At 41.0% G+C, this 22,145-nt stretch overlaps 4 protein-coding genes across 4 annotated transcripts; 2 read left to right on the top strand and 2 right to left on the bottom strand.

Annotated features, from left to right (window-relative positions):
• Window positions 1–103: 103 nt before the first annotated feature.
• On the top strand, window positions 104–5,347 carry LOC143325927 (polycystin-1-like protein 2). The gene is made up of 7 exons (XM_076739352.1): window positions 104–204; window positions 1,584–1,765; window positions 1,990–2,122; window positions 2,478–2,673; window positions 2,962–3,178; window positions 3,303–3,387; window positions 5,231–5,347. The coding sequence occupies exons 1-7, from the start codon at window positions 117–119 to the stop codon at window positions 5,275–5,277; spliced, it is 948 nt and encodes a 315-aa protein (XP_076595467.1). The 5' UTR covers window positions 104–116; the 3' UTR covers window positions 5,278–5,347.
• A 3,501-nt stretch (window positions 5,348–8,848) lies between these two features.
• On the bottom strand, window positions 8,849–13,615 carry ist1 (IST1 factor associated with ESCRT-III). The gene is made up of 10 exons (XM_076729759.1): window positions 13,518–13,615; window positions 12,815–12,915; window positions 12,496–12,676; window positions 12,264–12,351; window positions 12,064–12,147; window positions 11,852–11,962; window positions 11,574–11,759; window positions 11,167–11,262; window positions 10,635–10,680; window positions 8,849–9,981 (listed from the first exon to the last, which is right to left on the bottom strand). Exons 2-10 carry the CDS (start codon window positions 12,900–12,902, stop codon window positions 9,818–9,820), a joined length of 1,044 nt encoding a protein of 347 aa, XP_076585874.1. The 5' UTR covers window positions 12,903–12,915; window positions 13,518–13,615; the 3' UTR covers window positions 8,849–9,817.
• Window positions 13,616–13,957: 342 nt separating this feature from the next.
• mphosph10 (M-phase phosphoprotein 10 (U3 small nucleolar ribonucleoprotein)) lies at window positions 13,958–19,336 on the bottom strand. Its single transcript, XM_076729746.1, has 11 exons — window positions 19,220–19,336; window positions 17,541–18,210; window positions 17,268–17,449; window positions 17,001–17,166; window positions 16,356–16,497; window positions 16,169–16,236; window positions 15,946–16,083; window positions 15,749–15,862; window positions 15,356–15,463; window positions 15,039–15,269; window positions 13,958–14,896 (listed from the first exon to the last, which is right to left on the bottom strand). Exons 1-11 carry the CDS (start codon window positions 19,303–19,305, stop codon window positions 14,747–14,749), a joined length of 2,055 nt encoding a protein of 684 aa, XP_076585861.1. The 5' UTR covers window positions 19,306–19,336; the 3' UTR covers window positions 13,958–14,746.
• Window positions 19,337–19,371: 35 nt separating this feature from the next.
• Window positions 19,372–22,055, top strand: mcee (methylmalonyl CoA epimerase). The gene is made up of 3 exons (XM_076729742.1): window positions 19,372–19,423; window positions 20,062–20,402; window positions 21,477–22,055. Exons 1-3 carry the CDS (start codon window positions 19,396–19,398, stop codon window positions 21,627–21,629), a joined length of 522 nt encoding a protein of 173 aa, XP_076585857.1. The 5' UTR covers window positions 19,372–19,395; the 3' UTR covers window positions 21,630–22,055.
• The last annotated feature ends 90 nt before the right edge of the window (window positions 22,056–22,145 follow it).

Genomic DNA, 22,145 nt, shown 5'->3' with positions numbered 1-22,145 from the left:
GGAACATTTTCCAGAGCAGAACGTCGACTGGCTTCAGGGATGAACATATCTGGGTATCCATAGTGGATCCTCCCTCCCGCAGTCCGTTCACACGAGCCCAGAGGGTCTCTTGCTGCATGAGCCTGCTCCTCTGCACCATGGCCATCAATATTGCCTTCTGGAACATTCCTACAGATGAGGACTCGCCAGTACTCTTCGCATTGGGTGACTGCAGAGTCTTTAATTATTTTATCTGTTTCTCAGCTTTATGACCTAAAAAGATGCCTTTAATTTATTTAAGTGCACAAGGGTATCGAGAATATAAGGTGAATTGCACAACAAACCCACAGTTTGGTAAGAAAGTTTGATTTTGAACAAATAATAAATATCTAATATGTCATATAGTGAGAGAACTTTCAGTGTTGGATGAAAGATCAAAGCCAATATACGAGCTGGAGTGGATGTGTCTTTGGCTTTCTGTTGTCTGTAAATATATCGTACTATCTCCAGCACCTCTGCTTCCACATGTGAAACTGAGGCCCTATGGAAGCGACAGCACAGCCTTGCAGCTATAAATAAATGGAGCATGTGTGCAATGTGAGAGTAAAGACACCTTTTGACCCGTTTGTTGCCTCTCAGAGGTCACAGGTGGTTGAACAGGCATACAAGCAGCATCAGTAATCCTGCTGCACACGTACATGTGTGGGCATATTTAACCAGAAACTCTCCAGTGTCAGTTAGAATTATTCACAATATGGATGAATTGTGCAGATTTTTAAGGATTTTTATTTACTTTTTGAGAAGCACCTCATGCAGCTGGATGGTATCTCGCTCACATCCGTTTAGCAGAATGTAGATTGTCCACAGGAGGGAGCTGTTTAGTCAGTCTCAGACCAGCAGAAAAACCTGCAAATGCACCCATGTTGATGTAGCCACCTGCAGGCAAAAGAAAGCAATAGTTACAGTGAGTCCAACACAAACTCCACCTTCAGGCCATGTGGCAGCATCTGTTTTCTTTGTGCAGCTGTGTGTATGTGTTTCACATTTTACACCTGTTTGCTAAAATGAAATAATACATATTAATGGGCCACTATCTGGTATGTTATTTTTTGAAAATTAAACAGAAGATATTCAGCAATACTCAGATTGTACCAACATACCAATCCAGACATAACTTTAACATGCATTGCCTGCAAGTGGTGCAAACGACAAAATCTCAGAACTAGATACCGTTCTTGCCTGTAGATGGCGCTCTCTGGTCTGTCTACATCTGCAGCTCTAAACTCCTAAACTGCTGCCTCTTTTTGGTTTCTTGACACATGACCTTTCAAGTTGATGTAGCAAACTTGTAAGTAGTGTAGTGTAGTGTTTCTGGCCACCTGATGAACCCTTTTATCTCCGTTTTGTTCTCCACCAACCCCTGAGGGAAATATCTGCTTCTTTCAGTTGCCAGATGTTCCACAATATTCACCAGCTATCTGAGTCTGTGTGCTGTTTGGTGTAGGGCAGGCTGCCTACAGTCAGTTTGAAAGCTCCTCACTGGGCCTGGTTTCAGCTGCTTCTCATCCTCATCTCCTCTCATCCTTTTGTTTTTTTCTCTCCAGGTTCATTGCAAATCACGTGGCAGGAGATCATGGTGGGGGTAGAGAGTGGCTTACTCATGTTTCCAATCAACATCCTCATCATCACCATCTTCCGAAGCATCAGACCTCGTATAATTTCAAAAACAGGCAGCTCTGAGGAGAACTTGAGACCCCCTGCTGTTACCATACCAAGTATCCTGAAGGTGTGCTTTGCACTTGTTTGTGTGACTGGCTTTGTGCATTGCATTGACCTAGTACATGAGTCCTGAAACATGTTTTCCATTCAGTTTATGCCACAGTTAACTGTAAGTGCTCTGCATACCTTTGACTTCTACTGTATAATGAAGTATATGTACTCTTTCTTTTCTGTGCATTTGATTAAATAGCATACTTGTAGCATTTGGTGTTGGTTGTGCACCTCTCCTAGGATACACAGGAGGTGATTTCTTTGGTGAGCAGAAGTCCGAGGAACAAGATGTCAGAGATGCACAGGCTGGAGTCCTCTGCTGACCTCTGCCCTGCCTTGGACAGGGTGCATGAATTCATCCAGCTTATGCAAGGTACTATTGTATTTTTTTTAAAAAAAACAAAAACAGAAAAATTGCATTGATTACCTACTGTTAGCTTGACTCGATAAAAGAACGAAAAGTTGTCTGTACTGTACAGTCAAATAAATTTGCAACTAACCAAAAGAGCCTTATACAGAAACGAAGAATAAAAATGGACTAAGACAGAACAAGTTGATGAAAAAGAACGTTACACCAAAGTTACAAAAATGAAGCATGACAGTGTCCTAATACGGCACAGATATTTCCTGATGCAAGAAAGGTTTAAAGGATAACACTGCAGACAATGTACATTTTTGAATGTAGAGAAATGTAATTACCTTCTGGTCTGTATGTAATCCGATCAAAGGGGAGACTGAGAGTGACCCCCACTGGGTGTACTGCAGCAAATTCCTCCTGGCTGGTCTCTGTCACCTCATGACGTGCTTGGAGAGACTGGATGCAAAGAACTTCCTGAGTCCATACGAGTACCAGCAGACCCTCAACATCACCAACCTGCTGGTTCGCAAGGCAGAGATGGTCTTCTCCAGCCACTTGGCCTACTGGTCAGCACACAAACACACAGTGGTGGAAAGTAACTAAGTGTAGTGAATTAAGTACTGTGCTTAAGTATAATTTTGCAGTACTTGTACTTTACTTGAGTATTTCGATTTAATACTACTTTATATTTTTTACCTTACTACAGTTTAGAGAGTAATAATGGTACTTTTTACTCCATTACATTTATCTGACAGCTTTAGTTACTTTTCAGATTAAGTTTTTTTTAATTTACCTCTCGTGTGCCGTCCTCTTTTTCTCCGTTCGCTCTCATTCGTTCCCTCTCCTGGGCTCAGCCCGCCTCCCGTGAGGAAGAAGGTGAAGTCGGCGGGTTGCTGGCTGCCTTGGTGGTGTGTGTTCCTGGGCTGGTTCCTGTTGCTGTCCATCAGTGGAGTATCCACTTTCTTCACCCTGCTGTACGGCTTTCAATACGGCAAAGACAAGTCCATCAAGTGGGTCATGTCTCTGGGCCTCTCCCTTTTCCAGAGCATCTTTATACTGCAGCCTCTCAAGGTGGGTAAAGATGGGAAAACATTCTGTAGTATAACACAATTTGTTTAAAGGTGTTTATCATATTTCTGGGTATCAGGTATACAACATATCTCAAAGAGTTCCTCTGGCTTGTTTGTGTTCGCAGGTGATAGGTGTTGCTGTGGTTTTTGCCCTGCTGCTGAAACCTGTAGCTGTGGAGGAGACTGGGGAAATTGAGCAAGTGCTGTTGGGTAAGAAAACCATTGTTATGTTACCAGAGCAGGCTGGGGTGTACAGGTTCCTCCATGTTAGTAAAAGATTGAAATTAATGTGCTCAAAAATTTCTCTGTGAACAATATTCAATGCATTAAGTGAGCAGTCTGCACCTCTTCTGTTTGTCTTCAATGATTATTTATTGCTGCAGTGTCACCAGTACAGTAGCTGAAGTTGGTATAATCAATATTTTTAAATGGGCCAAAAGACTACTGTAGGTGTCACTTGTAGTGTCAAACCTACACAGAATCATCATCATCAGGTCATTATCAGTTCCTGTCAGCTCAGCAGAGCTTTGCATTGTCTTTTAGGTCATTGTTTTGGTTTTACATCCCAAAACTTTATTGATTTTGCTCACTCTCACAGTGTTGTTTTCAGATGTAGCAGAAATCTAAAAAGTTACTGTACTCTGGTGAACATAGAGGACCATCAACAGCTAAAGAGCCAAATATGTCCCTCGGGAGTTGGTTTTAGACCAAAACAGAGCTAAAAGAGAGGGAATATTGGACTTCACCTTTTACCACAAACATGTGGCTCCATGTCTGGCAGGTGTGTAAATAAGCAACTGTTTGCTAAATCAGTTTAAAAGGTGAAAAAAAAACAAAAAACAGTTAATGCAGGTTTAAATATACCAATTTTAATTTAAAACATTACAAATAAATTCAATAAAATTATCAACAGAATGTGAAGTAACAGTTTTGATGTCACATCAAAGAGGTCTATATATTGTTATGCAGAGATATCTACTGAAGTTAGCAAGCTAACCAGCTAGCCCCAGTCTGTCCTGTCTTGTAATACCACTTTCTACCTCAGGAGATGATGGTCTGGCAGTATAGCTCAGGCCTCTGGAGGTAGGGCACTGACTGATGCCTGACCTCCTTCTCGCTCCTCTCCCTCTTCACACCTCTCGTGTCCCTGCGGTGTCTTCGTCATCCCTGTAGTCAGGTCCAGTTTTGTTCACTGGGAGGTTGCTGATCTCAGTTCGCCGCCAGCATTTCCCGCTAGGGCCTCCCACCCTGGGCATGAAAGCCTCCTCCTCCCGGTGGTCCATAGTTCCTGTCTCAGTGGTGTAAACACCAATGCTCCCTCGGTGCTCCAAGCTCCCAGTCTGAGCCCACTCAGCTTGCATTAATAGGACAGCTAGCTGCATGACTAATTGAGCTAACTAGCTCACTGAGCTAACTAGCTCAATTAGTACTATGACTAATACTAGTTACTCTGGTGACATGCTGCCCTCTATTTGCTTAGACTATGAATTCTTTCATATTGCCCCTTTAAAGACTTAAAGAATTGTGATAATAAACTGAATAACACTGTAAACCTGAGGAATAATTATCTTCTTTTTGTTTGCTTCAAAATAAAACTTTAGCTTTCACTTGAATCAAAAACCTTCATAAAATAAATACATAATATCTGTGACAAGTGAAATTAGACGAACCAGCAAAAGCACCTGAGTGGAAAGAACAGCCTTTTAGGATAAACTTGAGATGTTGGATTGCAAGATCTAAAAAAGGAACTCTCTAAATTTAATTTATCACATAAATTGTTTAGTCCAAACTACCTGTGCATAATTCATAAGGCAGACAGAGGTATCCATTCCATTTTGTTTCAGGTTGACTGCGGAGAGCTGTTATGTAATGATGCATATGAAACAGTAAAAATATTTGCTTTGACAACTATAAACTAGTGACCCTTTTAGTTTCTACTCCTCCCAAGTGACTTCTCTCTCTCTCTCTCTTAAGTGTATCAGTGCATCCTTCCTTCAGTTTATGAGAAGTAAAGTACTGTGAGGCTTACTGCACTGTCTTCTCCATTTAACAGAGCAACAAGACAAGTGTAGACGGTACTCTGGCAGGGACACGCTGTGAGGAAGCTCAGTTTAGCGGGACGAGCTGTCTTCTCCGACGGGCACAGCTGCAATCCACGGCGCCCTCGCTTCTTAAACACTCTTTTGCACTTATTGGAAGTTTTACTTTCTAAACATAAAAATTTCATTACACATTCTGATGTTTTCTATGTGTACAGAATTTCCAGGGACTCAGAAACTTTTCTGAAATGGTGAGTCAGACTAAATGGGTGATTAAATAACTTTCGCTCTTGTATGTGAAAGTGTTGCTTTTTCAGTTTACTATTAATGATGATGTTTGTGTATGTAAAGACAATCTCTGGTTGCTTGTTTTGAACAGCTTTTGTTCATGTGTGGATACACTGTCAACATACAAAATTGGTAGATACCATTTACAGCATCAAAAGGTATTGAATCAGGCTTAAATGGAAAAAATCCAATAAAATTAAAATGTAATCAAGTAATGGAATAGAAACCCTGCTATAGTTATTGAATATCTTTATACAGAATAACATTTGTTAAATGTTAATTTACCTAAATTAATTTGGGTTTTAGTGGAGATTTTAGCGTTCCACTATTATTCTAAATTCTATTTCAATGGCTCTTACAAAAGGGGGAAATCCTTCTCATTTTAGCATGAAAATGATATTTATTTTATCAGCAACTCTGAAAATATATTGACATGGTCAGCATTCAAAGCAGCCTGTCAACATGACTCATCATCACAGTGTATGACGGCCAACCATTGACTGTACACCAACATGGACTTCCACTTTTAGAGGAGCGGGAAGCTACTTTTATGTAATTGCATATATGGGAGCAGATTATTAATTGATCGCCTTTTCATTTTACCTCCGTCACTGTAATACATGCTGAAGGTGCATGTCATGACTTTTCATCATACATGCCTACTTCTGTGTGCTTCAGGCTGTCCTGCCTTTGAATGATTCATGTAGCAGACCTAACAACATTCAAGTTTGTGCTTTTGGTTTAGGGATACGAGCAGGTCTGCAGACGCGTCTTAGACCGTCTGTGCTTTTATTTAATCAAACACAACTGATTTATTCATTGTTTTCATTTATTGATACTGTATGTGTGAGCGTGAATAAACTCATCTCTATTAAAATATGTATTTGACTGCTAATTGAAGGAGCTGCAGACAGACGGTAGCTGATAAATCTGTAAACCACTGTTTTGTGCCTTGTTATATAAACAATATTTGTACACTCTGGTTACACTACATACCCTTTGGGTGCTGAATAGACATCTTCTTGCCACTATTGTTGGTACAGTCCTTAACGTGTTTATAAAAGTGGGATTTACAGAATGTCATTCAGCCAATGACACATTTGTCCTTCTAGAGCAGATACATACCAATGGTTTATATTCTAGTCATCACATCAATAGTAATATACAATGGCAAATTGAAGAAAAAAAAAAACCTGTCTAGTGAGTTACAATGCCTTCACTGACCGGCCAATCCAAATGAGGCTTACATCACCTGCACTGGGCAGTCTGTCTTTATTCCCTTTACAGAATGCGTCCTTGCAGTGAAATAACCTTTGAAAGTGCATAAAAGAAACAATTCAGAAGCTATTCCAACTCTGGCCAACAGCTCACAGCTCAAAAGGTATCAGCTGCCCTCATTTTCTGTACAGCACTTCAGCAGAGTAGCTCGACCCTCATACATTCACACCACAGTAATGGCTAATTCACTCCTTCAGTGAGTAAGTGTCAAGGGGCTGACGTCGTCCATACCGCTGTGCATTCTAAGCTAATAATGATCAGTGTGTCAAGACACTTTCGAGGTTAATTTGGCTTGTGACATTAATGGGAGGCTTGGAGAAAGCTCACAGTGATAGAACATAAAGTGTTAGGGTCACAAATTCAGGTGTACTGGCCATGAGCATCATCGTGACATAACATATAGCTCTTGTTCCTGTGTATGTTGAATGCACGTATCGTAAGCCACTTTAGACTAAAGTGTCTGTCAAATGCATGTCATGTAAACAAACACGATTTGTTTATTCAACAAAGCCTGGTTTAAAGAATGGTTGACCTTTCTCGCTTAAAATGTCCTGCTCAGTCACACAGGAAGCGCAGCCTCCAGCAAACTCTAGACTTGAGTATTTAAACTCAGGCTGCTCTCTTTCACAGACATTTTACTTTAAAAATATTTAAGACTCAATGAAGAATCCACAAATGAGATTATGTCCACAAAAATGGCTTCCACAGCTTTCAAAGTCTCACTCACCGGCCTCTTATGCTGGTGGACATCATCCAAGACTTTCCTTTAAAACACCTCCTCTGCCACATTTCGCATTACTCAATGAGCTCATCTTTTCATCCCACCTTCTGAGCCATTTGTGACGATCTCTAAAAGCATGCAAGTTAATGGCCTGAATGCAATAGTTGCCACTCTTGAACACCTTCCTAGCTGCCCTTGCTTGTGTCCTCTCAAAGAAATTAGACTGAATTTACCTTCATACATTTAGAGGTGAGCAGGTTAAATGTGTCTCAGTGTGATGTAGGATTGTGAAGAAGGTGAACAATTACTCTGATGTGAAAGAAGAAACTCAATGATATGCAGTCCACTACATCTGTAAATGCTGGTGAGTCAAGGCCAGGATTAATTCTTCCCCTTTACACTGAGGACCCCTGCTGGTTACCATTTGTCATTACAACACTGTGTTGCAAACACAAGGAGCAAATACAGTAAAAACCATACATTTTCCAGTTCCAAATAATATTTTATTAAACTGTTATTTTAGTATACAGTGGAAAAAAACCTATTTTTTGCAGCTAGACACTATTTTGTGTCAAGGTTTAGCATGAAAGAACAAGTCCTACATAGAAAGGACAGTGAGCAGATCACAGTTCTGTAGTGTTAATCTCTCTCTACTTACACATGTATAACGTATCAATAAAACCCGTCTATCACCCAGCTGGAAAGCTTTTCAATGTGCTTTCCAGAGATTGCTGAATCATTTTATTCAAGGCCACCGTCCATATGCCATGCAAGCAGAGCTGGGTGCAACGCATCACGTCTACGTGACAACAAAACCCGCTCTAATTTCTCCACAGAAACATGGAAATATCTACCTCTATTTCCAGTACAGACGAGTTATTTTTTCATCCAATCTACGAATTTGAACTAAAAATGATTTTAGAGAAATGCTGACAGGTAAAGCAAACAAAGCAAAGTGAAATCTAATCAACTGAGACTCAATGCAGGTAACACGAACCCAGTCTTGATGGATAACAAATGCATAATCCTAGTACAGACTGGCAAGGCCTCTGATGAGAGATGGTAACTAAGGCAAATGCGTGGACAAAGAGTAGAAGACTCATGCACACACGAGCACAGAGGACAACACAAACCTCTTAACTCTGGGGTCAATATTTACACCTTATCAAATTAGGTTGTTGTGCAACTGCCTTTGTCTGCACACAGATTTCTTTTAAATTAAGTACTTCATTGATAAGAAAGTGCGGGTATTTGGTAAAACTGACATTCAAAAAAAGAAAATTTTATTTGGATACTGTATATAAAACAGATTTGTCAAATATTGAACAACTCCCTACACCCAAAATCTTTTTGCTGTACAGTTTAATCATTTGTGTAAATAGGTCTAACTATATCAGCTGTAAATGTATTATATTACAGATTTCCATACACTGTGTTTATCACTTTACATCACACACATCTGTGCCACACCACCGCTGTAAGATGTGTCACCATGGGCTTTCCCTGGGGTGCTCACACACCCGCTTTTCTGATTTAAATATGCCTTCAAGTGTAAGGGGAGTTACAAATAGTCCTTTCCACAGTGACATAACTGCATGACTATGCAGGATACTGAAAACATGGCCTCTAAGTGTTCCGATAACTTCATGAAACAGGCTGGATGGTATCGGAGCCTCGTCTCGGAAACAATCTAGAGCCTTTGTTAGTGTGAATGCCAGCGGCCACCAAACTGGGGCAGCCAGTCGGGCTTGTTCGACTGGTCTGAGACAGGACTGAGTGGCACAGTAGCAAAGATAACAGCATGTACAAAGTAGAATCAAGGCATGTTTTGTAAATACTCATCGGACCCAAAACCCCAGGTATAGCAACAATTAAAATCTAAGTTTGGTTATACAGAACATCACTCAGACCCAAGGGAAAAGTTAAAAGACTGTATGACCATAAATGAGAAGGAGTGAACAGGATCCACGTGATTTTATGTATGAACATATATATATAATGTGCCGTACATTAAGAAATTAAAACCTGTGCTACTCACTGGTACTGCAAACAGATATTAGCTTTCTGCTAACTGATAATGTTGAGTGAGCAACCACACCTTCCGTAAGCTGATCATGTTCATATAAATGAGGTAAGAATACATGTATGTTCAATATCTATGAAAGATCACTTCACCGTGGAAAGAGGAGGAGAACTATCCAAATCTGATTGAGAGCCTTAAACATTTTCCATTTCCTACATCTGAGCTGCGTAGGTGATGACACAGGCCTGTGTGTGTGTGTGTACGTGTGTGTATAGACCAGGGATATAGCAATTAGGTCTTCTTCTTCAGCTCCTCAAATCGCCGCGTCAAATTGTCAAAGTCGATGTCATCTGAGGTGGTGGCGTTTCCGCCGAACGAGGATGTTGGGAGTGTGTCAGGAACAGAGGGGAGCTCTGGCAGAGTGTTGTCAAATGGCTTAGATGAAGGGCCAGGACCTGAAGAGCAATATATGGCATTAATATTAATTTATGCAGCAGTATACCTGCCACTTTATACAACAACAAAAAAATGACAACAATGAGTTTACAACATGCAGTGGGAAATGAAGGCCTTATGTGCGATGACAGAGCAGAACTACTCAACAGAAAATGTCATTTAAAGGCAGGTACAAATGCTGTTCTTACAGGGCAGACCTAAGAGATCATTTCAATATTTCAAGGATAAACCTAGTGATCAAAAAGTCCTATAAAAAGACCAAAACAAACAATAAATTGATTTTAAGTATTGCTTGTGATGTCAAATCCCAACAGCTTACTCCTCTGTGCCACAGACCTCCATTGTTTGCTGCACCTGAGTCAAACTTGATCAATTTTACCATTAGTCATGTGTGGGCATCTTTAGGATGAACAATGGCACTGGTGCTGAATATTGTTCCTAACAAACATGCTATTTACTCTTATTTTTTGGTAAAATTTGCCAAAAAACTAAAAGGCGGAATGAATAGGCTTGGGGTTAGACAGACTGGGTAGGGAAGTCAGAAAGCATTCTGAGGCTTACACAGTTTACACACGGTTGGTTTTGGTCTTTTAACTGGATTTGTTGACAATGTCAAGAATATAGAATAGCTTTATCTGTTGGCAGAACTCACCTACTGCCTGCGAGGGAACAGAAGGTGTATCATTTAGTTCATCGATCTGAAACCCAAAGGAAACGTGTAAGGAATCATTCAATTATCACATTTAAACTAAATACTGACATATGTGTTAGTATTAGTATAGTAACAACGGCAGTCGATGGTGCAGAAATAAAAAAAAAATAGTAAGAAAATAAAAATGAAAAATGTAGGGGATTTTTCAGAACCCGTCACCTTTAGTGTGTTACACATAACAGATGTCAAGACTTAGCTAGCCTAAGCTGTGTGTAAAATGAACTTTCATGTGTTCATTCCAAACCCACTCAGAGCAACTGATTATGTCAAAGTTAGTGGTTATGACATCAGCACATAGCCATGCCTATGATGAAGCAGAATCTGGCCTAAATAATTAAAAAAAAGTAGAGGACAGACAAAACTGCAAGCAAGCTGAACGAACTGCTCTTCCCTGAGTGGTGCCCTGCCCTGTCCGTCTGTCCATCTGTGGGAACGGGAAGGGGGCATGGATGGGATGGGTGCGGTCACTTACAGACTCGTATGTGGGGGGAGAAGTGGGCAGCTGAGGGGGCTGCCCTCCTCCCATGGGGTGCTGGAAGTTGTTGTAGGTTCCAATATTAAACTGTTCCTGAAGGAAAACAACAGACAAACACAAGTCTGAAAGTCAGAACATTTTTAAATCTCATCTCTTCCCATCCCTCCAACGTAAGTCCAATAAATCACAAAGAATAATCCCCTGATCTCTCTAATGGCAGCTGTATTTGCAAACAGTTTCAGAAAAACTTATTTGATATCTGTGGATTACTTTGAGTGACTTGGACAATGTTTAACAAAAAAAAAACAAAACAAAACACAGACCCAAAAAATGTTCCTGTTGAGTTTTTCAAAGTCAGAATCAAAATCAAAGAAGATCGGGGTTGTTGAAAATAAATATCTTACAGCTCCGTTGGGGGGTGGGTAGTTGAAAGCTGTTGGCATAGGCATGGGCATGGGCATAGGCATGGCCATTGGCATAGCAGCAGCAGGAGGAGCAGTGAAACCTCCACCACCTCCCCCTCGTCCTCCAGACTTCTTGTCTGTGTCCACGTCAATCAGGTCTGCTTCCTCCCCGGGGCACACCTCAGGCTGTCCAGAGACAAGGGGGGATGAGTGGGTAATAAAAGCAATGCAGGCCTTCACCTTTAATAGGGAGTGATAGCTGATTCTTGAAGACTCACCCGGACCATGGCGTCAGGTTCATACGGCACATTATAGTTCTTGGCGATCTCTATCAAGTAGCGTTCCACCAAGATCTTGGGAGGGGCCTCCACACTCAGTTTGTGCATCAGCTGTGAACATATCCGATACGTGATCAGATGATGGTGAAAGGCTTAAGGTTCATGCATTCCTGAACAGACTTAGGAGCAGTCAGTGGAAAAAAGTTGCCTACCCTATCGTTGACTGTGCCAATCTGGTTTGTCCTGCACAGCTTGCCGTACTCCTTGCTATATTTTGCACATAGCTGGTCTGACACCTGAAATAAGCATTAAGTGATAGGACTGTCACGACCAGCATAGTTGGAATAAATGGACAGAACTGGTTCACTGTTGTTGGCAATGCTGCCAGCATTTACATTTAGACAGTACTTACAATTTTTAGTTCAGACACCTCTGATTGGAGACGAGGTGCTGCCCAGATGAGGGTGGATACTGCCTCCTGCAAGCCTGGGTCCAGTTCCCTTAAATGGAGAAACAACGAATGATTTAACAAAAACAACCACAAAGACAGTCAGAAACAAAGGTAACAAAGTGAAACTGTCACATTCCCCACTGCTGAAGTCTTAAATGTGTACATCATATAACTCAACGTCTAAGTTACTCACTTCATGGACTGAATGAGGCCAAAGCGAGTCAGCAGCAGGTCACAGTAAAGCTCCAGGATCTCCATGGCTTCTACCAGATAGTCTTCTCTGATAATGTGCTCCACACGGATCCGTGCTCGCTCATCCTTTGCCGATGACAGGTAATCTGCAATCTCCTTCCTCGCCTTTTGAGCAAGCTCAGCTTCATTTTAAAATTGTGAATGAGAGTGGGAAAAGTTTATGTAATTACTCGAAGGAACGGAAACGCAAACAAGAAACAAGAATCCACTGAATCCACATCAACAGTAGGAAAGGGTTTTTATTATTTATCAGGACTTACTTTTCTTTTTCTCCAGGAGTTTGAGTCGGTTGATGACCAGCCGGAGGTTGACTCTTAGCCTCTCTGCTTTGAATCCTCCCCCCAGCATGACGATAGACTATCTGTGAGCAGGAGAGCATGAGAGGAGCACAATCCACACAGAAGCATTACATACAAACGTAATCAATCTACAGAGTCCATCTAACCTCGCCCCCACCTCTGATCCTGTGAGTCGCTTAATCATGTGAGCATGACCAACCCATCACAGCAGAATGACTCCGCAGACTCAAAACAAATATAACACACACGAAAACATTAATTTAGCAGGCTAACCAAAACCACGCAGCATTAAACGCTTTAAAGCTCAAAACAGTTAGCTTTAGCCTGACACGACGAACAGCTAACGCGGATACTTGAGCTATGCTACTTTAGACGTTACCATCTTACCTAATTCACTTATTCTAAGTTATTTACTTAAACATACTATTATAGACGTCTTTAGAAACCCGAACCAGTGTCTCAGTTGCCAAACCTGACTATTAGCTAGGCTTTGCTTTGTTAGCAGTCTTCTGTTCTGTCATCGTTGGTGCTAACGTTAGCTAACTTTCCTAGCTCAACGCTAACAAAACCAAAAAAAAAACACAAACTTATCACACACTCAAGTAGTTTGAAGAATTTGGTGATTTTAAAGCGACGAACAGCTAAGAAAGCGACAGCGACTTACCTGGAAGTTTCAGTCAGGCGAAGACAACAAGTTATTTGGGTTTCTGTGTTTTGTCCGGTGCCGTCGCCTGTTTCACTTCCGCAACGATATGTAGTGACGTCATGGGAATTCACCTCACGGGGCGGGGTCTTCATACTTTCCGTCAGGCAGGAGTTAAGCACGGGTGTGACTCAGGTACATTAACTGAAATACTGAGATTTGAATTTCTAAGTAGTACTACTTATAACTTAATACTGTTTAAATGTTTTATTTTTATTTTATTTAAGTAGTACTACTTATAACTTAATACTACTTAAATGTTTTATTTTTCTGGGGATTAACAGCAGCATATAGAGTCGCTAACAGGGGTGGAAAGTAATTTACTCCATTAGTATATGGTACATCTACCTTACCACATTTTAGATGAAAAGACTGTGATTTCTATTCCACTACAATTGTTTGACAGCCATACTTAATGGTTATTTGGCAGATATTTTTCATACAACACATATCAGCTTCTAAAATGTGATAAACTACCACCTCTACTAGCTACATGAAATGCTGTCCACACATTAAATCACATTGTGATAATAATCCAATAATATCTGTTGGAATATGAGACTCTGAAGAGCGTGTCTGCATAATATTTTTACTTTTGATGCTTTCATTACTTATATGTCTCTACATTTTTGAATGTATGATCTGTAATGGACCTATTGCAGGCTACAACATTACAGTCAAATAAACCATTATTTGCAATGTGCGCTTGTCATTGTCATGGTACTTGATGTATTTAAGAAATCTGATACTTTGACTGATGTAGGGAACACGTTAAATGTTGCTTTAGTATTATTACCTCATGTTATTGGTTCGTACCTTTACTTTTGGGATGTGACAGCTTATTCTACCCAAGTGTGTACAATAACATTTTTTTCAATGTAGGTGTCTATTTTCTTAATGTTTTTCTAGTAAGAAAGTGTTGTGAACAACTGTGGGTCTTCAGACAGACACTGTACATTCATCTTTAAACAAGAGAAAGTGCTCTGATATTTTCATGTGACTGAACATTTATTATCAAAGTTGAAATTGCTCTACTTCTTGCCAAAAAATAGCATTTGGGCACTTGATTTATTTTAATTAAAATGGAAACATTAAACAGGGACTTTCAGATTTTAATATACTGCAGCTTTCTCATAAAAAAGAATCTGTACAATAAAAAGTCAATCTTCCACAGCAAACCATCACAGTTATTATAACTTGAGTTTGCTGACAGAAACCTCTTTGTGCTTCTTCTTCTTTGAAGACTGGTCCTTTGAACTTTTGATCTCACTTTTGACCTGGTCCTGCAGCTGAGAGAAGAAAGCTTGAGAGGACCGCAGAGCCTTGTCCTTTCCTTCGTCCTGAAACAGAGGAACGCCGTGTTAGTCAAGTCAAGAACATACACAGTGTTATCTAAGGGTTGACGTAATGTTCATTTTTTGCGGGCACTGAATGCACACGGATCGAAGCGATGCAAGAAAGAACAGGGCAGAAAACGCTCACCTTGAGTATCGTGGCTTTGCCTCCTTTTGTGAGTTTCTTCAGGTTTTCTGTGACTTCGGCCTTTGATGGCTTTTTGTTCTCCCCAGTCGTTCTGGCCTCTTTAAGTTTCTGTCTCCTTTCCTTCTCTTTGATCTTTAGATGCTTCACCTTCTTCTTGTGGCGTCTCTCACGCTTCTTGTCTGTTGACGTCTTCTCAGAATCACCCAGAATATCTCCCGCTTTGTTCTTCTCCTTTGGTTAGAGGAGAGTATTATTAGACACCCCGTGTAACTAAATATACCCAGATCAAAACAGATGTTTGAAAACTGATGACAAACCTTGATTTCTTCAGGTGCGAGCAGCGTAGCATCACTGGCGCTGACTGGAGCCACCTCCTCCATTGTAATGGATGGCAGGTTAGACACCACTTTGACCTCAGGAACGTGCTGTGGACAAAGGGCAACATGAATGCACTGGCCTGCTACCTTTAAAGTACACCATTTTCTAAAGGATACATTTTATATCTATAAATTATGTGAAGTGTAGCATGTCTAAAAATTCTCTCACAAATCAGACTTAGATCCAGGGTAAAAGTTCTACACAATAGGTTTGTGCTAAATAAGCCTTTGATTTCCACTGAGTGCAATACGTGACTTTTACATCTATCAGAATCTCTCAATATTTTAAGCATTTTTGGCAATTTTCAGTCAGTGCTGTCAGGCTGAACTTACTGGTTTAGGTGTGAAGTGGAAGTTGGAGAGAGCATCCAACTTTAGGAAGAGAGTGTCCATAAGTTTTTGAATTTCTACATGACCTGGGTTCTCCTCCTCCTCCTCTGTCTTTCCCTGAAATGAGAAAGACACAAAAGAATCAATGCAGTGCACATTCAGGTGTTGGAGTAATGGTGAAAACCAGATAAAAGTCAAACCTGAGTCTGCTTGAGGTATTCCTGCTCATAGACTTCTGCTAGACTCTGCTTGCTCTTCTCATGGTCTAATGTTAGCCTCTTCTTGTACTCAAACACCTCCTCTTTGGGTTTCTCCTTACGGACCACGTCGTCAAACGCCTCACAGAAACACAGGTCAAAGGGACGGGTTATAATCAGGCAATGAAAAAAAAAAAGTGTATTAAACACAAGTTATTCTACTAACCTGGTCTTTAATTCTCTGTTTGATGATGTCTTCAAGCTGTAGTGTGGTTTCCTCTGTGATGGCAGGGGCTAAAAGAGCAAAGATAAAATCTTGTTTTCTGAATCAAAAAAGCACACAGAAAGACATTCATGCCATTTTAACATTAACCTCAATCAAACAACAGACACACAACGCTGGAGCCACACACCCATCCTGGATGTCTGGTCAAACTCCACATCTTCCTCCAGCATGCTGTTCTCTGGACGGCTCTGTGCCGTCACCTCTCCGGTCAACTGCCAGGGCTTCTCTCCTAGAGCCGCTTTCTCCAGCTCGCTGATCTTCTCTGACATCTGCAGGTTAGACCACCACCCGTTAGATTAAAGTAACAGTATTTCCACCCTCTAATGTAAATTGTCTCCACCAAAGATATTAAGGAAAAATGTCTGAACTTTTCGCTTTATGAGAACAAGCAATAATCATAGAAGAGTGGACTATGGGCACTGACAGATGTCTGCGCTCTCCAAGTGCTCCTCTAGTCCTGTATAGTTCTTGCACCACTGCTTTATGTTAATACAAAATTAAAGACTGATGCATGAGAGAAGTTTAGCTTGTTTTGACAAAAATAAATAGAAAAAGATTTCCATCTTCCTCAGCATGAGAAATAAAGCATTGTTTTGGTACTGGAACTTCTATCTTTTTGGAAGCTGTATCAGAAAATGTCAAACTCAATACTCAGCCTTACAAGCAGCATTAATATATTTATGTCCTATATTTAGTGTAAACCTGACTGCTGCACCACATTTAAGCCACATGAACTGACAAATCAAACAAGCTCAATTTGAAACCTGATTACCTTTTCTTGCCGTTTCTCAAACGATGACTTTGATTCAGACTTTGCTGAGACGGGACTTTTTCCTCCAAAAATGTCCTCCATGTCCTCTCCCTCGCTGTCCTCATCCCCAGAGAGGTTAAAGGTCACTTTCTTACGAGCTGCTTTGGACTGACCTGTCTCGTCATCACTGGCAAATGGTGAACACAAACACGCTGGTATCAACCATACACACAAGTGTGCTTCTCCCACACATAATTTTATGCATTACATCATTTTAATCACACTTACTCATCGTCACCCTCCTCTTCACCATCATAATCATCTCCCTCGTCATCCATTTCTCCTTCAGTTTCTTCCTGGCTTTCAGCCATGCTGTCATCTTCGCCATCTGACTGGTCATCAGCTTTAGCAGGTTCATTATCCACAGCATCAAAGAAGTCCTTGTACTTGAGATTCCTGGAGCTTTTTGCCTGTCAACATGAACAACAATCTTTTCATTTCCTCTATTCTGCACAATTAGGACCCAATAAAATAAGTCAGAATGAGTGATAAAATACATACAATGTTTTTCTTTTGCTTTTTGGTAGAAAGTATCTGATCTAGGTCAAGATCGTCGTCCTCCTCAGAGGGCAGATCCCGAAAATAGTCGAGATCATCCTCGTTCCCATCCTCCTTTCCTTCTCGCTTGTCCATATCATCAAGGAACGATTCCATCTCTGACAGTTTGAAGAACTTATCATCAACTTCAGAGGGAACCATCTTTGTTTTGGAGCGTTTCCTTTCAATATCCCTCTTCTGTTTCTCTCGCTTCTCCAGAGCATCCACGTCAAAATCTAAATCAGAGTCCTCATCTGTGTAATCCTCTGCCTCGTCCTCAGCTTCCACAGCCATTTTCTTAGACTGTCTGGGTGGTTCATCCTCCTCCTCTTCTTCCTCATCAATATTTTCATCATCAGTCACTACTTCTCGCTCCCAATTATTCTCTTCCTCCTCCTCTACCAGCAACGTTAATGTCTTGTCTGACGAAGCCTCGTCTGTAGCTTTTCTGAAGTGTTTCAGTACAGCATTGTTCTGCAGCTCCAGTTCCTGCCAGATCTGCTCTTCATCAAAGTTTTCCACCACCAGCTGAGCCAATGGGCTGCCCTTATAATCTGCAGGCTCCTGAGCTTTGTGGAGATCATACAGGGTCTTAGTGAGAGAAGTAAAGTCTGCTGCCACTCCATCTTGAAGGCTGAGAAGGTGGAAACACACGATCAGTATGGCACGTCTGGTGTATTAAAAGCAAGTAAGCAATGGATTGGATTTGTCCAAAAGCCACCCATGAAGTTGGGTACATGTCAGTTGTTTGCAGTCTTCAGTGGTTGATGTGGTACAGATTCTCACCACAACAATGTAATGCAAAACATTCATGTATGTATGTCTGTTTTAATAACAATTTGGCATTTTAAGATTTTTTTGAGAGACAATTTCAGAGTTTTTCCTACAATGGCTTACTGCAGAGCTGGCCACCTCACCTGAAATAAAGACAACTATTAAATAAAACAATAACATTAAACCCTACATCATGCCATCAAATCAGAGCTATCTTTAGAGTTTTGTGACACTAGATAAACTTCAAATGTAGGTTAATAAATAAGAATTTGACGAAAATTCTGCATTTTAAAATGTATTTGGCAATTTCTGCTTTGTTCCTCTTTGGTTACAATAACATTTTGATGTACCACAGCAGCTGATTATCCATATTTAATAGTACTGTGCTGACTGCTACTTGACTCTTCCAGTAATCAAGACACAACCATGTTAATTCTGCAGTGTGGTAAACTAAAAGAAAGCCCAAGTGTAGATGCATGCTAGTTGAGTTTTCTGTGGTTGTTGTGGCCCTCATTGATGAAGAAAACGGGTAACTGGGTACCACCTTTTCTAACCTGGTGCAACTGTAATTTCTACACAGTTCGTTCAAAGACATGCACCTGTTAGTAACGATGCCATAACAGTTACAGCAAAAACCGCTACTTGGCAAACCACTAATACCCCAAAACCCTCCTTATAGTATCCAACAGATTGACTGTGACAGCTTGGGACCTATTTAACGAAACGCGGTGGTCGCGGTGGAGTTCGTGCAGTTAGCTTTAGCTAACAGTTAGCTAGCCTAACCTCATTCTTCAAACATGCGTTAACGCGGCTGAGATAACATTTAACACCTTTTCAACAATACAGGCGTAAAGACAGCAAACACTTGCCTCAGAAAGTTTTCCGGCTGTACTGTGTTAGCATTTATTTTCTTTAAACAACCCTCCAACACGCTCAGCAGTTCCCCACTATCCATATTTTCTCCCACATGCGTGTTCCTCTGTGTGGCAGGTAAATAGGCTCTCCGAGAAACTCTTCCGCTGCTGTTTAGTTCCGACACACAAACATGGCGTCCGCCGTGGTGAAGGTTGCAGGTTGGTATCTGTCAGTGATTATCTCACTCGCAAACGCATGCTTTAATGTACTGTATTGTGCGACAGTGAATATCAGTATGGTCGACCTCTTATTTATCGTTGAATGCGAGCTGTGTTACAGTCGAGCCCATGTTAATGTGAACTACATCATGTGACACCGTGTGGGTACATGGTACTTATCTTGTTTAGTGTAAAAAAAAACAAAAACAAAAACACAAAAAAAGTGACTTTTATCTGAAGACATGCAAAAATAACTCGACTGAATGCAGTGTAATCTGATTCTGTCTTGATCTCAGCCGAGTAATGTACAAATGTTTTCTTCAACTAAGATTTAAATCACATAAATCACCCGAGACACGTTTGATTGTGTATTTATGTTTTGAGTATTTGACCAGCTTTTTAGCTTACTGTGCAGACAAGCATTGTTCCAACCCACTGACCTTTATTTGGTTCACTCTGTCGACATCATACAGCTTACCTGAAGAGCTGGAACAAACTGGTGCAGTAAATACTTTATATGTGACCCTGAGGTAGAATATTTTTTCAAATCTTGAAGCTACTTGAAGGGAAAACTGTCTGTAAAAACGCAGGTTTTAGCCACTAAGCTAATCTCACTATATTTCAATCTGTGTGTCCAGTGGCAGGTCTTTCCAGATGTTCTCGTGTCACACTCATGAGGGCACATTCGACGACAGCACACCTCCATCAGGGCGTTCCTGGATCGCTGTGGAAGCTGGGGAGGCTGAACCACATTGCCATCGCTGTGCCTGACATGGAGAAGGCCACGGCTCTGTATCGGGACGTGCTGGGTGCCACGGTGAGCGCTCAGGTGCCCCTGCCCGAGCACGGTGTCTACACGGTGTTTGTGGAGCTGGGCAACACCAAGCTGGAGCTGCTCCATCCGCTGGGGGACAAGAGCCCGATCGCTGGCTTCCTACAGAAGAACAAGTCTGGAGGGATGCATCACATTTGTATTGAGGTGAGATGTCACTGGGGATTACTCGCCATCGAGAAAGTATTGCAGTATCGATACTTTTGACAACCTTACTAATAACATACAGTATGTGTGCGTGGGACAGCAGACATTTTTGACTTGTCACACTTGACAAAGCACAGATGTTACAGTATTTATGGCTCTGCTCTATTCAGCTGTCCCAGTGATGCATGCCAGCGAGGTGGCGGTGCACAACACCAGGACCCCCCTGAAACCACAGTAGCTAAATACAATTCAGCCATCATTCATTTTATTAATTACACATGTGCTTTTCTTGCTGGGGCAGGTCTGTGTGAATCCTGTTTGATGAAGGTCTGAGGTTGATAAAGTGAGTTCAAGTGATGGACAGTGTGCAGGATTTTTTTTTTTTTTTTTTTAAATTAGTGTCATGTTGAAGTGAACGAGGCCAGCACTAGGGCCCTGATGACCCTGACACACCTGAGTGGAAAGCATCCATCATTCATTATTAGTAAGACTTGTGTTTGGGGAGATTAAATATCTGCCACGAGACTGGTCTAATGTTACAGAGATGGATTCAGTACATTCAAGAAAATAAATAAATAAATAAATAAATGTAGCACACTGTCTCAGCAAACAGTCTCTTTCACTTCATCCCAAATGTGCTGTTAAGCGTCAGACGTCTGGAGTCGACCAGTAGGTAAGGAGAATGACAGAGAAACGTATGCAGTGGTCAACCAACAGTAGGAACAGTCTTACTTAATTTGTCCACCAGAGAGCACTGACAGGTTTTCTAAATGTCTCAAAATAGAAACTGCTGTCAGACTTGAACGTCTCAAATATCAATGTTGGTGCTGGCCTCAAAAATCCACTAATATAATCTAATTTATTCTTCTGGCAGTAAAGCTCCTTAAAAACAAACAGGTTGTTGGCTGCAACCTTTGTTGAACCAGCCATCTCTCTACTGTACTAAAATACAGAAACACAGTACTTCTACATTTCACACATTACTGGGCCTTTAAAGATGATCAGTAAGACAGAGTGTGTATCAGACGAACCTCAAGTTATAAAGATAATTAACAGTTTTCCTCTTGGTTGCAGGTCGACGACATTAACGCCGCAATTGTCGACCTGAAAGCGAAGAACATCCGAACTCTGTCAGCTGAGCCCAGAATAGGCGCTCATGGGAAACCAGTGATGTTTCTCCATCCTAAAGACTGTGATGGTGTGCTGGTGGAGCTTGAAGAAGCGTGAACACTTCAGTCTGATGGGGAGTTGTTGGAGCTGTTAATTCACATTTATATATTCCACAGTCCGTTTGATTATTAATATGATAACTAATGTTGATTTTTGTAATGTTGGTCTTTATAGCACTTTGGTTTTGATCTTCTCGGTGCCTCAAAGTTGTTCCTCCGGTTCAGTTTCTCTGCCGTTTTCTCTTGATTTGCTGGGAATAAATGATAGTGTGGTGTGTTTTTGACAGTTTCCATAAAGTGTGATGGTCAATGAAGGTCCAGCTGTGTTTCAGCTGGTCTTCACTCTACTATCCTATAGTAGGATGCTGCATCCAGTGTCTTGTACGTGCTGCAGGAACAAACTGATTTCAACTCATTTGAAAATGCTCCAGATGTTTAGTTCATGTGAAGTACTTAAAAATTAAAAAAATACATCAAATGGTAATATTGTGTGCAATGTTATTTTAATACAGAATTTGTAATGTTTGGGATTTTCATTCCTCCCCACTGGCGAAGGCCGTGGCTGGAGGCATTA

The sequence above is a fragment of the Chaetodon auriga genome, chromosome 1, assembly GCF_051107435.1.
Source record: "Chaetodon auriga isolate fChaAug3 chromosome 1, fChaAug3.hap1, whole genome shotgun sequence".
Lineage (NCBI taxonomy): Eukaryota > Metazoa > Chordata > Actinopteri > Chaetodontiformes > Chaetodontidae > Chaetodon > Chaetodon auriga.
Note: the sequence above shows the minus strand (reverse complement) of the source record. Positions and strands in the feature narration are given on the sequence as shown.